We start from the raw sequence: 14,524 nt of genomic DNA, 5'->3' as shown, positions 1-14,524 counted from the left end.
AGTAGAATGTGTTTGTAGAGCTACTCTTTAAAAGATGCTTTTCTTCTCTAGGTAGTAAGTAAAAGCCCGTTGGAGGTATGAAAGTTGATTGTATTCATCAGCTGGTATTTGACATGTACTGAATCAGAATATTAAACACAGCAAAGCAGATAGAGCACAAGTTTTGCTATCAAAAGGACCTGATTTCAGATCCTCACCTTGGTACTTAGTGGCTGTGTTCCTGGATAAAGTCACTCATCCTCTTTTGGCCTTATTTTCCCTGTGTGTAAAATAAACATAATAATCACCCCTCCACCCCCCGCTAGAGCTATGCCAAAGAGTAAATGAGAGAATAGTGTAAAGTTCTTAGCATCCAGACTGGTATGTAGTAAATACTTAATAAGTGGTAGCTATGATAATAATATTTGTCACAACTTTAACATAGCCATGTATTGCTTACACTAAGCAAAAGTAAAGTTTTCCTACATATCATTCAAGATTTACACACAAGTACACAAAGGCAGCTTGTTAGTACTTAGCATTAATAGATGCTGAATTGCAGCCCCACAACCAAGTAGAATGGAATTGTTGTTTCACTGTAAAAATTCAGATTCCTTTTAAAAGATGAGTTCCATTCCCCAACTGTGGCTCCAAGCCTTGTGTTGCATAACTATCCTGAGGAAGTCCTGAAACTGATTTACGAGGGTTGGGAGAATTTGGTTTCCTTCGTATTTCTAGAAATCAGTGGAACATTTTCTCTTTGAGATAGTTTGAAGAAATGTGACATTGTTTCCTTGGAGTTAGAATGAGATAGTTGTGCTCCTCTTTCCTAGGTTTCTTCTGTAGGTCTGCTGCCCTGCTCTGGATCTTTGACACTTATACTTGGCACTTTAAATAAATGAGCTTCAAATTCATTTTACATTATTATTTATTAATAGTATGTCTCTCAAATCCATGTTTTTTAAAAAATTTTATTATTTCATTTCTAGATCTTTTCCTGTTTACCAGAAATATTCCATAAAAAGCAATGAGGTAATATATGCGCACATTTCTTGTGCAGGGTTTGAAGCTCTGATCTGTATTAAAAAGTAAAATTAGTTATAGTCTTTGTATCCTCAGTACCACAGAGTTAATGAAGCCAAAACCCATTTCCTCATAATATTTTCCCTTTAGTGTCTCCTCTTTCCTTCTTCACCTCTCCAGTATTCTGGAATTTTGAACCATTTGGAATGCAAAGAGCAGTTACTTTGGATTTGTTTTCTCAGAGTTAAATGGCTGCTTGATATTGCTCCCACTTCTTTCGTTGGTTCGTCCCACTCATCTGACTTTGTCCTCTCTCTTTACTGTACTTCCATGCCCTGTTGAGCTTGAATACTAGACCAGATACAGTTGGAACTGAATGGGTTTTGTGGTTTGGGATTTGGAAATTAGCACAGAGCTCTGCTGGGAAGCTGTCACATTTTCTTGATCTGTGCCCCATTCCACTTTTCCCTCTTCTTCCATCCTCCACGGTGTTCAAGGTTTTGCCTTTGCTGTTTGTAGCCCCATGGTTGGCCTCTTTTTTTTTCTGTTTCGTTTTTAAGTCTTCCTCTAAAAACGCTGTGTCCGTCCCACTTTGAGTAAGGGATTCATATCTAAAAATTCTGTCATTCGTGTTACTGAGTATACTTTTGGAAATGGGCAGGTTGTGAGGGTGCAGGGAACTGGGAGAGGCTTGGCCAGGGCATGGGGGTGTACTGGTTAGAAGAAACTCTGCCAAAGGGCATTGCCGTGACCCTTCTCCAGAATTTTTTAGCAGAATAAAAGCTCTGTCACAGTTGATTGAAACCCTGTTTTGAACTCATACTTCAAAGTGCAAACTTTCATAGGCCAACAGTTTTTTGGACTTGTGAGCCACATCTAGCTATTTTCTTAATCTAGCTTTATTACATCCTAAGAATACATACCAAAGGCCACATGAAAGGACAAATAATGATTAATAGTTAACCAGAATGGAAGAAGGAGGCCATTTATGCATATTTAGCAATGGTTTTAAGGTACATACAGATATTTTTCTTATACCACTGTTCACGCAATAACTTTGAAAAATTATTTTTAAAATATCAAAGTGCAAAGTTTTATCCTTAAAAACTTTATAGGGTCCATAATAAGTTACTTTTGGCCTTAATTCTAAATATAAATATTATTAATGTGCGTGCTCCGTCACTCAGTCTTCGGGACCCCATGAACTGTAGCCCACCAGGCTCTGTCCATAGGATTTCCCAGACAAGATTACTGGAGCAAGTTGCCGTTTCCTCCCCCGGGGAATCTTTCCAACCCAGGAATCAAACTGATGTCTCCTTCGTTGGCTGGTGGATTTTTTACCACTGTGCCACCTGGGAAGCCTAAATATTATTAACTGTAGTCCATAATAAAGATTTTCAAAACTGGAAAGGTTTAACCTGAATTTTTAATTGATAGGAGGAAAATACATGAATTGCAAGTATATTCCTTACCATGTTAACATCTTAAAATACACACCATCTTTTTATGAAAGCATACCCTCTCCCTGCCCCATTCTCCTCCCTTAAACCTCTATATATATGGAGTACTGTCCAAAGAATGGATAAAGTCGAAAGATATATATGAAATTTGTGTATATAATACATGGAGCTCCATGGCATTCACAGTAATTATAATCCAAAACACTGAACAATCCTGCACTAACTGGGTCACAGAAAATCCTCTGAAGCTTCCTTACTCACACTGATGCTCTTGTATCTAAAATGCAAGTGTTACATTTTTGAAACTATAGGTGATAAAGCTGTGGCATAATTTTAAAACAAAGTGCTTATTTTTAGGTAGAGGTGTTGAAAGAGGTTGCTTATTTCATCAGAGTCTCAGGGATCCTCTAGGTTCTGTTTTACCACTACATAGCTCTCCAGGCTAAAAGAATATTAAAAAAATGTAAAGAGTTGATTGACTTCAAACATTTGAAATTTCATGTAGTTACCTTTTAAAAAATAAATTTTTATTTATTTTTCATTTTCTTTAAAATTGTTGATAATTTTTAAATGAATTCAAAAGTTAAAATGTAGCAAAAAAATTAATATTTACAGTTTATTTCATGATGAACTTGAAGATAGGCAGACTAAAGATTGCTCTTTACATTTTGATTTAGGACATTTTTGACAGTGATTGGTATACCTCTCGAAATCTAATTGGAGGTGCGGACATCATTGTGATCAAATACAACGTAAACGACAAGTTTTCATTCCATGAAGTGAAGGATAATTATATTCCAGTGATAAAAAGAGCATTAAATTCAGTTCCAGTAATCATTGCTGCTGTTGGTACAAGACAAAATGGTAAGTAGTTTTCATTTATATGAGAGTGCAGGTGCCATGATAATTTGGAAAAGCATTATTTATTGATGATTAGTAATGTTTTTTTTTTTAAAAACAAAATGATTGGGTTCAAATAGCCAGCTGTCGTCTCTTCATCAATGGCTATGATAATGAGACGTCAAACATAAGTATCACAAACTACTGTGATTCTCATGTGTACAAGGTTTTCTTTTAAACTGTTCTTCTACAGAAGTGAAGTATCAGGATCAGTTCAGTCGCTTAGTCGTGTCCGACTCTGCAACCCCATGGACTGCAGCATGCCAGGCCTCCCTGTCCATCACCAACTCCTGGGGATTACTCAGACTCACGTCCATTGAGTCGATGATGCCATCCCACCGTCTCACCCTCTGTTGTCCCCTTCTCCTCCCACCTTCAATCCCTCCCAGCATCAGGGTCTTTTCAAATGAGTTAGTTCTTCGCATTAGATGGCCAAAGTATTGGAGTTTCAGCTTCAACATCAGTCCTTCCAATGAATATTCAGGACTGATTTCCTTTAGGATGGACTGGCTGGATCTCCTTGCAGTCCAAGGGACTCTCAAGAGTCTTCTCCAACACCACACTTCAAAAGAAAGCATCAATTCTTTGGCACTCAGCTTTCTTCATAGTCCAACTCTCACATCCATACATGACCACTGGAAAAACCATAGCTTTGACTAGATGGACCTTTGTTGGCAAAGTAATGTCTCTGCTTTTTAATATGCTGTCTAGGTTGGTCATAGCTTTTCTTCCAAGGAGCGAGTGTCTTTTAATTTCATGGCTGCAGTCACCATCTGCAGTGATTTTGGAGCCCCCAAAATAAAGTCTGTCACTGTTTCCACTGTTACTCCATCTACTTGCCATGAAGTGATGGGACCAGATGCCATGATCTTAGTTTTCTGAAGTGAAGGAAGTCAGTCATTGTGTTCTTTTTGATATGGGAGAGCTATTAGGCTGATGCTGAGCCCTGGAAAACTGTTTTTGACAATCTAAGGGACTATTCAGTTGGGAAAGATAAATTGTCCCCATAAGGGTGTGGGGTTGAGAGCTGAGTTTTTAGGTAGGTATGCAGTGAGTGAGCTGAATGTATTGACAGCACCACCTTGAGAGTATTGGTGACTCCATAGCTGGTGGATTGTTTAGGTTCAGTTTCAGTAGTTGCTGCTGTACATACTGTTGTCAAATTATCTCAGGGTCAGCTCAGAATTCTCTTTGAATTGATGGTGTTTTCTAGTTCTTAAGGATTATTTCCTCAGTAAAACTGACTTTAAAATTCTGTTTTTATTCATTGTTTTCTTCCTTTTTATTGAAGTATAGCAAAATAAAGGACATTAGACTTCACTAATTTTAGAGCACAGTTTAATGCATTTTTTTACGTATGTATGCATCTGTACAGCCATCTCATACAGATCGAGATATATAGAACTTTTGCCTCATTCAGAAGCCTCTCTTGCCCCTACCCACTTAATAACACCCCTCCCCAGAGATGACTTCCCTGGTGGCTCAGAGGTTAAAGCATCTGCCTCCAATGCGGGAGACCCGGGTTCGATCCCTGGGTCGGGTAGATCCCCTGAAGAAGGAAATGGCAATCCACTCCAGTATTCTTGCCTGGAGAATCCCGTGGACGAAGAAGCCTAGTAGGTTACAGTCCACGGGGTCGCAAAGAGTCGGACACGACTGAGCGACTTCACCTTCACCTCTCCAGAGATAACTGCTGTTCTGACTTCTAACATCATAAGTTAGTTTTACCTATTCCTGACCCTCATGCAAATGGAATTATATAATATGCAGTGTCTTGTGTTGGACTAATTTCAGTTAGTGTGATGCTTTTGAGATCCATGCATGCAGAACTTATCTGTAATTTGTTCTTTTTATTGCTGTGTGCTGTCCCATTGTATGAGTACACCAGGGTTTATCTCTGCCTTCTTTTGATGATGCTTAGGTAGATTTCTGGGAGGATTTTTGGGTCACATGGTAGATATGTGTTTAGCATTAGTAGATGTGAATAAAGCAGGCTTGACCCTTCTTTGACCCCATGTCCCCTCTACTTCCCTAACCTTCTTTTTATTGCTAGTCACGGTTCTTGAACAAGTCATCCACACTTCCTGAGTCCACTTCCTGACTTCCCATTCATTCTTGAGTCCACTACAGTCTAACTTGACTTTCGCAATGATGCTGGGTTTGTTTTCACTCAGGGCTGCCAATTATATGCCTGTCGCCCAGTTTAATTGACATTCTAATAACAATCTTCCCTTTGAAGTTATTCAAACACACCTCTCTCCCCACTCAGCAAAAGCTACTTTTTCTCTTCCTGGTTGTTGTAATTCTCTGTCTTATTTCCTGGCTCCCTGAGGCCCCTCTTACTGGTGCACCAAGTCAGTCTACCCTATGGCTGCTGCCCAGGGTCCCATCCTTTTTCTTCACCTCTTCTTACCGTTTCCTCTGACCTGAACCTGCTAATCTGTTGTCCTCACTTCCCCGCAGCTACACGGTGATTACCCGGTCTCTTTCTCTGGCTCCAGTCTCTCTCCTGACCCATGTCTCAACAGATACCTTCCTCTTTCTACTGAGTTCCCCAATCTTTTTTTTTTTTAATTGAAGGATAATTGCTTTACAGAATTTTGCTGTTTTCTGTCAAACCTCAACATGAATCAGCTTCAGGTATACATGTATCCCCGCCTTTTGAACCTCCCTCCCATCTCCTTCCACATCCCACCCCTCTAGGTTGATGCAGAGCCCCTGTTTGAGTTCCCTGAGCCATACAGCAAATTCCCGTTGGCTATCTATTTTGCATATGGTAATGTAAGTTTCCATGTTACTCTCTCCACACATCTCACCCTCTCCTCTCCTCTCTCCATGTCCATAAGTCTGTTCTCTATGTTTCTCCATTGTTGCCCTGTAAATAAGTTCTTCAGTACCATTTTTCTAGATTTCTTATATATGTGTTAGAATTCGATGTTTATCTTTCTCTTTCTGACTAACTTCACTCTGTGTAATAGGTTCCAGGTTCATCCACCTCATCAGAACTGACTCAAATGTGTTCCTTACTATGGCTGAGTAATATTTCATTGTGTATATGTACCACAACCTCTTTATCCATTCATCTGTCAATGGAAATCTAGGTGGCTTCCATGTTCTAGCTATTGTAAATAGTGCTGCAGTGAACAAGGGAATACATATATCTTTTTCAATTTTGGTTTCCTCAGGGTATATGCCTAGGATTGCTGGGTCATATGGTGGTTTTATTCCTAGTTTTTAAAGGAATCTCCGTACCATCTTCCATAGTGGCTGTATCAATTTATATTCCCACCAGCAGTGCAAGAGCATTCGTTTTCTCCACACCCCTCCAGCATTGTTTGTAGGCTTTTTGATGAGGGCCATTCTGACCAGTGTGAGGTGACAGCTCATTGTAGTTGTGATTTGCATTTCTCTAATAATGAGTGACGTTGAGCATCTTTTCGTGTGTTGTTAGCCATCTGTATGTCTTCTTTGGAGAAATGTCTGTTTAGGTCTTTTGCCCACTTTTTGATTGAGTTGTTTGTTTTTCTGGCATTGAGTTGTATGAGCTGCTTGTATATTTTGGAAATTAATCCTTTGTCAGTTGTTTCATTTGCTATTATTTTCCTCCATTCTGAGGACTGTCTTTTCACCTCGCTTATCGTTTCGTTTGCTGTGCAAAAGCTTTTAAGTTAAATCAGGTCCCACTTGTTTACTTTTGTTTTTATTTCCATTATTCTAGGAGGTGGGTCATAGAGGATCTTGCTTTGATTTATGTGATCGAGTGTTCTGCCTATGTTTTCCTCTGAGAGTTTTATAGTTTCTGATCTTACATTTAGGTTTTTGATCCATTTTGAGTTTATCTTTGTGTATGGTATTAAGTAGTATTCTAATTTCATTCTGAATTCCCCAATCTTGATAAATAATGCCAAACTTATCTGTTCACCCACACTAGAATCATCTAGGCAGTCTTTCTTTCCTGTTCCGCATATCCAGTTGACTCGGAAGCTGTTTTGATTTATATTTTAAATAAACCTCAAACTCATCATCTTTACTGAATTTCAGATCCTAGTGATTTAATTATCTGTCAGAATGACTTTCTTTTTGGTCTAAATGGGCAGTTCCAAATTTTGTAGGGTTTGAGATCTATACAATTGTAGAGGTTCTTTGTAAGGAAAAAAAAAAAACTACAAAATAATAGACATACGTGTACACAAATGAATGTTTATTCAGAATGTGAAAAGAAAGCCAAAGAACTTACAACTCCAGAAAAGCTGTCAAATACCACAAGTTTCTTTTTTTAAAACAAGTTTCTTTTTTTAAAAAACCTGACACTTCTCTAACTTTTCTTATATTTTTTGGCTGCAGATTCTTTGATCAAGTCTTCACATGATAACCCTTCTGAGATTTTCTGTAGAGCAAAAAGAATGATAGTTGGGGTTTTTTTTTTGGAGCTGGCACCACGGTTTGTATCGTGTTTGCTTGTCTCTAAGCTCTGCCTCTTTGTGTCCTGATGCTGGACTAGTCTGCACTGTGGGTGGAAGAAGCATTCCTGAAGGCCATTCATGTACTGAGACAGCTTGCAAACACTTACACGGAAGTGACTACAGACCGCAAATAGTATCTCACGAAACCTAAATTTAAATTCCTCTTTAGCAGCGTCCTAAAAATGTCCACAGCTACTCCAAAGCTGCCTGATGCAAGGTGAAGTGAGTTGGACTGGAAGGAGGCCTGTGTCTTCACCTGACATAGACAGACTATCTCATTTTGCATATTTTACAAAAGCACATGTCATGTGAAAGAACCCAAGGCCCAGGTTTCTCCCATGACTTTGGAAACAAGCCATAAGGAAGGGCTTTGAAGCTTAGGCTTGCTGGTAAATCAGCCTCTGGTCAATTTTTCCTGCTTGGCTTCTTTCTGAAATAGATTCTCTCGGAATAACCATCCTAGAATATGTCAGATCATAATACTCAACTCTTTCAATCCTCTAGAAACTTTCATCTTTTTTTTTTTTCTGTTTGCAAAATTTCAAACCTAAGAACTTGACAAGAATAGGACAGTAAGCTCCAGAAATTAAAAACACACACTTTTTTTGTTTGTTTGAACCATTTGATGGTAAATTGTAAACATTATGGAATTTCTTCAATCCTGATTAATTAAGCATGTCTCTTCTAAGAACAGAACCATTTTCCTATTAACCATAATGCAACCATCACTCAAGAAACATACTATTACCTGTTACATTATTATTTAAAATATAACCCATGTTCACATTTTCCCATGTATTCTAATTTTTTTCTTTTTTAAAAAAATTCAGTATGAAGTTAAGGACTGTGTGTTGCATTTAGTTCTCATGTCTCCCTGGTGTCTTAATTCAGAACAGTTCCCAGTTTCCTAGCCGTTTTTTTTTGGAGGGGGGCGGGAGGGGTATCTTTCATGACACTGACATTATTAATAAGAATCCAAACCCATTATTTTGCATGATCCCTTCAGTTGTGATCACTGGGGTTGCAAAAAAATGATTTCGTATCATTCCTTCTTCATTTATTAGTTGGCACGCTACTGTAAGTAGAGTGGGGCTTCCCTTGTGGCTCAGCTGGTAAAGAATCCACCTGCAGTATGGGAGACCTGGGTTTGATCCCTGGGTCAGGAAGCTCCCCTGGAGAAGGGAGAGGCGACCCACTCCAGTATTCTGGCCTGGAGAATCCCATGGGCTGTATAGTCCACAGGGTCGCAAAGAGTTGGACACGCCTGAGCGACTTTCACTTCACTATCACTGCCGTAAGTAGAGCTCTCCCTTTTCTCTGCTCCTGCACCTTTCTTTGGAATCATTATGAGAAATTCATGGGTTGGTTATTTAAATTCAGTGTTTCAGAATCTGTTCTTCTCATTATGCTTTCTGATACTCCAGGTACCCCACATTTGCATCTTTACACTCGCTCCAGTTAGTGGGTCCTTCATCCTCCTGGTATAGAAGGATGTGCAGACCTGCCCTGCCCCGGGCCACTCGGGTGCCCTTGGGCTGCTCCTTGCCCCGCTTCGTGAAGCAGTGAGCACTTCCATGTTGCTGCAGGGCGTGAGGTGTCCCCTGTCCTCTGAGCCTCCAGGTTCCTCTTTGGTCCTGTGCTCGCCACCTGCATCCGCTCAGGGACCCCTAGTTTATGGTCCTATAAGAGTCTCTCCCCTCATTTTTCAGTCTTGCCATAGGCTCACCTCCCTTTTTCTCTTCTCTCTCCACACCCCCGCCCCCATCTCTCTCCTTCCCTTCCATCCCACCCCCCATTTCATGATTTCTGTGGTTTGGCAGGAAGAGGAGATTGCACTGTGGGCTTAGCTTGTCCTCTTGAAAGTGGAAGTGACGTGTTCCTTTCCTTACATTCAGGCCTCCGCATGCGCCGTGTTGTACCATATAGGGTACCCTTCTGCACAGCCCGTCTTGTCTGCATACTGAATTTCTCCTTACCCTGGAAATCGTTCCCTCTTCTGCGAGGCCCTCCCCCATCCCCCAGGAGGAGTTAATTTCTCCTCTGTTCCTATGGTGATTTCATACACCTTTATTTCAATACTTATTATAATGGTCCGCAGTCGTCTGCCTAGACTCGGTTAATGATGAGTTTCAGTTATTTGTGTATCTTTATTACCCTGCTATTTGAGGTGCGGTGGCTGCTCAAAAAAAAGTTTGTTCAAGGCGTGAATGAATGGCTTTATGAATGATGTATACAGACGTGAAAAATCATTTTCACTCACAGGGTGAAATTAATTTCCCATGTGAAATGTGATCGCAAGGTAATTACAAAGCTAAAGCCGGCTCTTTGGTTCAAGGACACAGATTGTTCCTCCTTCCTGGAATATTCCTCCCTCCTGGAATCCCTTGCAGTCCAGTCCCTTGCTGGGTGTTCTCTAACTCCTTTCTCCAGCTGCTTTAAGAACAAGTTCAGCAAGTACAGTCAGTCTCATCTCTTTGCTTTGTTATACATGTTTTGACAAGTTTGACTGTGTGTGTGTGTCTTCATCGTACTTGGCTCTGAATAAATTTTTGGCTTTTATTAAATATTGAATTTATCTTTAAAGTAGAAATTTTTTTTCCAAACTTGGCAAAGGTGTATTCATAGCCTTAAGCTCCTGAAAGCAGGCATCCTGTCTTGTCTTTTTGAAGCTCTGACAGAACCTAGTACATTGCTAGGCTGGAATTCCTAAAAAGATTTCTAATATTCTCAAGCACTGGCAACACTGTAAGCATCATCCTGAAAGAAAGTGAAAGTGAAGTCACTCAGTGGTGTCCAACTCTGCGACCCCATGGACTGTAGCCTACCAGGCTCCTCAGTCCATAGAATTTTCCAGGCAAGAGTCCTGGAGTGGGTTGCCATATCGGTTCTCAAAGCCACTCTTTTGAAAGAGATGCCATTCATCTTGATTCCAGAGTTACATTGTGTTTGCTTTGAAAAAAATTAAACATTTTGTGATAATACCTTGAAAGATAATATATAAGGGGAGAGAAAAGACTATAGTGTTAACTGGAAATGTAACACTGATTCCCAGAGTTCCAGGACTCTTGAGGAAGGCTCAGTAGGAGTGAGTCCTGAAGAAGGCACTGCAGTTTAAAATTATTTGTCTCCTGATTGTTACTGATGAAATGATAAGTGTTGGTTTATTTAATTCATAAACATTTTGCTGATTTTCCTACCCAATATGTAATGGCTAGACATTTTTTCCTTTGGGGTGCAAGTGAACAAAAAGTAATGTCTTCTGTGACATAGAGATGTAACGATTGGATATTAGGAGACACTTTCTAGGTTGGTAAAATGCTTGTGGCTACACGTGATGGAAAACCCCCCTCAGCTGGGTTAGGCCTGACACTAAGTGGATTTTTCCCTCAAACCAAGATTGTTTCCTCACAATTATTTTACATTATGCTCACTAATTTTTCACTCAAAATGGTGCTGATTTTATTTTTGTCCTGAAATAATGTTTAATAAGATGATTTGCCTACCCACCCCATTCCATCAATATAAGGAGAGCTTTGTAGACATGAGAAGATCTCTGTCTTCACAGTCAAAGGCCCTGTTTATGATGGCTTTGTAAAGAATGTGAAATGCCAGTGTGTTCTTTTTCAAGATAGGCTAACTTGTGTATGATAACTTTATTTGCTCTGAACCTAATATGATCTTAGAAAAAAAATAAGTGCAAAAACTCAGACTAAACTTCTTATTTATTGCATACTTTAGCGAAACCAAGCTTCATTTTTAAATCATGGCATTTTTACGCAAACTAAATTTTTAACTTATCTTTTGATGGCTGTTTATCAGGTGTAGCAAGTAACAGTTTTATTATTGTTTCTCTATCTCTAAGACACAAGGAGACTTAGACATGTCACGACCTTTCTGAGCTTCAGTTTCCTCCTCTGCAAAATGAGGATGTGAACGCATGGTTTCTGAGCTCGGAATGCTTTCAGTGAATTGAAATTATCTAACTCTTAGGTGTATGTGTGCACATGGGTATTACATATGCACATGGCCCTGAATATCCTTGGTATGCATGCCCTGTGTTCATATAGATGCTCCCTCTCTGCGCTGTTCATCGGTAGGATGTTAGTTGTGTGAGCTGTGGGGCTAGGGGGAGCAGCCTAAATGCCCTGTCAGGACCACTGTACTTTCAGTTACCAGGTCTTTTGGCCCCTGGGGGTCACAGCTGAGTCCCTTTCCAGGTATTACCCTCTGCTGATACAAGCTGCTTGCCCAAGGTTTTGCTCCCTCCACAAGGCAACCCTCCTCTACTTCCTGGCTGATTTAGGGATACAGAAACCCAGCTTTGTGTGGGGAACCCCTCTCAAGGGCCATCTAAGCTCCAGAATCTCCTGTCTGGTAACTGAAGTGTCTGTTGAACAGCACTGCTGTTCGAGTTCTCTCTGTGGAGTGCAGTTCCCTGCACCCCTGAGAAGCTCTGTTTCCACGATCACCCCCCAGAAAGCCTCCTCCACACGGTGTCTCCATGTCAGAGTCTGTTTCTCAGGGAAGCCAGCCTACAACAGTGTGATTTCTTGGAAATGGTCTTGGCTGCTTTTTCAGCAATGACATATCTGAAGTGTAGCATGAAACAGAACAAAGCTGGCCGGCAAATATGGAGTTGAACATACACGATTAGCCATATTAAGGCAGAGTCTGACAGACAGGTTGGTTTACCACCTTCCCAGCCATAGGTCTGTACGTGATTCTTGGAGCAGTTCACATCTTGAGTAATTTATGCTTTCAGTTTTTAGTTTTATGATCTTGGAGCAAAAGATGAAAAGTGAGTGAATTTGGTCACTGCAGTTGAATGCTTTAGAGTTCAGCCATTGAAACGTCTGGATTAATAGGAATGTACTTCATATGAAATTTGGAATGACTGACAATTTTGCAGCCTTCAGGATTGAGGTCAAATTGAGGATTCTGTTAAAGTAAAAGATGTATCAAACTTGAGTGAGTGAAGTCGCTCAGTCGTGTCCAACTCTTTGCAACATCGTGGACTGTAGCCCATCAGGCTCCTCCGTCCATGGGATTCTCCAGGCAAGAATACTGGAGTGGGTTGCCATTTCTTTCTCCAGGGGATCTTCCCAACCCAGGGATCGAACCCAGGTCTCCTGCATTGCAGGCAGATGCTTTAACATCTGAGCCACCAGGGAGGCCCAAACTTAGTGAATGTATTTAAAGGTTATTACAACAACAACAAAAAATGCTAGCCCATTGTTTTCATGGTTGAATTTGTATAAAAGGAAGCAGGCCTGGCATTTTAGTTACTGTAATAGCCTTGGTAGTATTCATTCACTTATTTAAAAATTCATCTATTTTATAAGATCTTGTTCATTGTTCTTCCATTTAAAGTTTATTTATTTTAAGCTTTTATTTTATTTATTTAAAGCTTATTTATTTTAGGGACCTTGCAGTTATCATTGACACTTCTCATTCAGAGTCTAGTGGATAGTGGCTATATAAAGTGGCCTTGAACTGTGATTCTGGTGTGAGCTCTTAATTTGTTGTTTAATGTCCAGGTTGTCTGTGCACATTTGTGTGTGTGTGTTTAATTTCAAAACACTTTGTTCGTCATGTTCGTTTTCTCAGAAGAATTACCCTGCACGTGCCCGCTGTGCACCTCAGACAGAGGGAGCTGTGTCAGTACGACGGAAGGGATCCAGCTTGCTAAAGAGCTAGGAGCCACCTACCTGGAGCTGCACAGCCTCGATGACTTCTACATAGGAAAGTATTTTGGAGGAGTGGTAAGTGGAAATCCCAGTCACATAAATTAGTCATTTGTCAGATTGGCTCCTTAGCTGTTTCTTAGAACCACAGTTAGAACTTTAGTTTTAAAATCAAGAATGGTTTTAATCTTGTGAAATGGTTGTTATTGTTGTCACTGCCTCCACTTCCCTCCTTCTGTTTGCTGTGAAGTGGAAACAGTGACAGACTTTATTTTCTTGGGCTCCAAAATCGCTGTGGACAGTGACTGCAGCCATGAAATTCAAAGACGCTTGGTTCTTGGGTGGACTTCCTTGATAGCTCAGTTGGTAAAGAATCCACCTGCAGTGCAGGAGACGCCAGTTCAATTCCTGGGTCGGGAAGATCCCCTGGAGAAGGGAAAGGCTACCCACTCCAGTACTGTTGGGCTTCCCTTGTGGCTCAGCTGGTAAAGAATCCACCTGCAATGAGAAGACCTGGATTCGATCCCTGAGTTGGGAAGATCCCCTGGAAAAGGGAAAGGCTGCCCACTCCAGTATTCTGGCCTGGAGAATTCCATGGATTATCGTCCATGGGGTCTCAAAGAGTTGGACACGACTGAACAATTTTCACTTCACTTCGTTCTTGTAAGAAAAGCTATGAGAAACCTAGACAGTGTATTAAAAAATGGAGACATCACTTTGTCAATAAACGTCTGTATAGTCAAAGCTATTGCTTTTCCAGTAGTCATGTGTGGCTATGACAGTTGGACCAAAAGAAGGCAGAGTGCCAAAGAATTGGTGCTTTCAAACCGTGGTGCTGGAGAAAACTCTTGAGAGTCCCTTGAACTGCAAGGTGATCAAATGAATGAATCCTGAAGGAAATCAACTCTGAATATTCGTTGGAAGGACCCATGCGGAAGCTCCACCCCTTTAGCCACGCTGATGCAAAGAGCCAACTCATTGGAGAAGACCCAACTCATTGGAGAAGATCATAATG

The 14,524-nt window shown here is 40.5% G+C and overlaps 1 protein-coding gene across 1 annotated transcript in view; it reads left to right on the top strand.

Annotated features, from left to right (window-relative positions):
• Positions 1 to 14,524, top strand: part of RHOBTB3 (Rho related BTB domain containing 3) — a 61,023-nt gene that overhangs the window by 2,172 nt on the left and 44,327 nt on the right. Inside the window, exons 3-4 of the mRNA XM_040241490.1 lie at positions 3,140 to 3,326; positions 13,433 to 13,587. Coding sequence (XP_040097424.1) covers positions 3,140 to 3,326; positions 13,433 to 13,587 — 342 coding nt within the window. The remainder of the gene's footprint in view (positions 1 to 3,139; positions 3,327 to 13,432; positions 13,588 to 14,524) is intronic.

This window comes from Oryx dammah, unplaced genomic scaffold, assembly GCF_014754425.2.
Source record: "Oryx dammah isolate SB20612 unplaced genomic scaffold, SCBI_Odam_1.1 HiC_scaffold_5, whole genome shotgun sequence".
NCBI classification, from domain to species: Eukaryota; Metazoa; Chordata; class Mammalia; order Artiodactyla; family Bovidae; genus Oryx; species Oryx dammah.
This window is presented reverse-complemented; position numbering and strand designations above follow the sequence as displayed.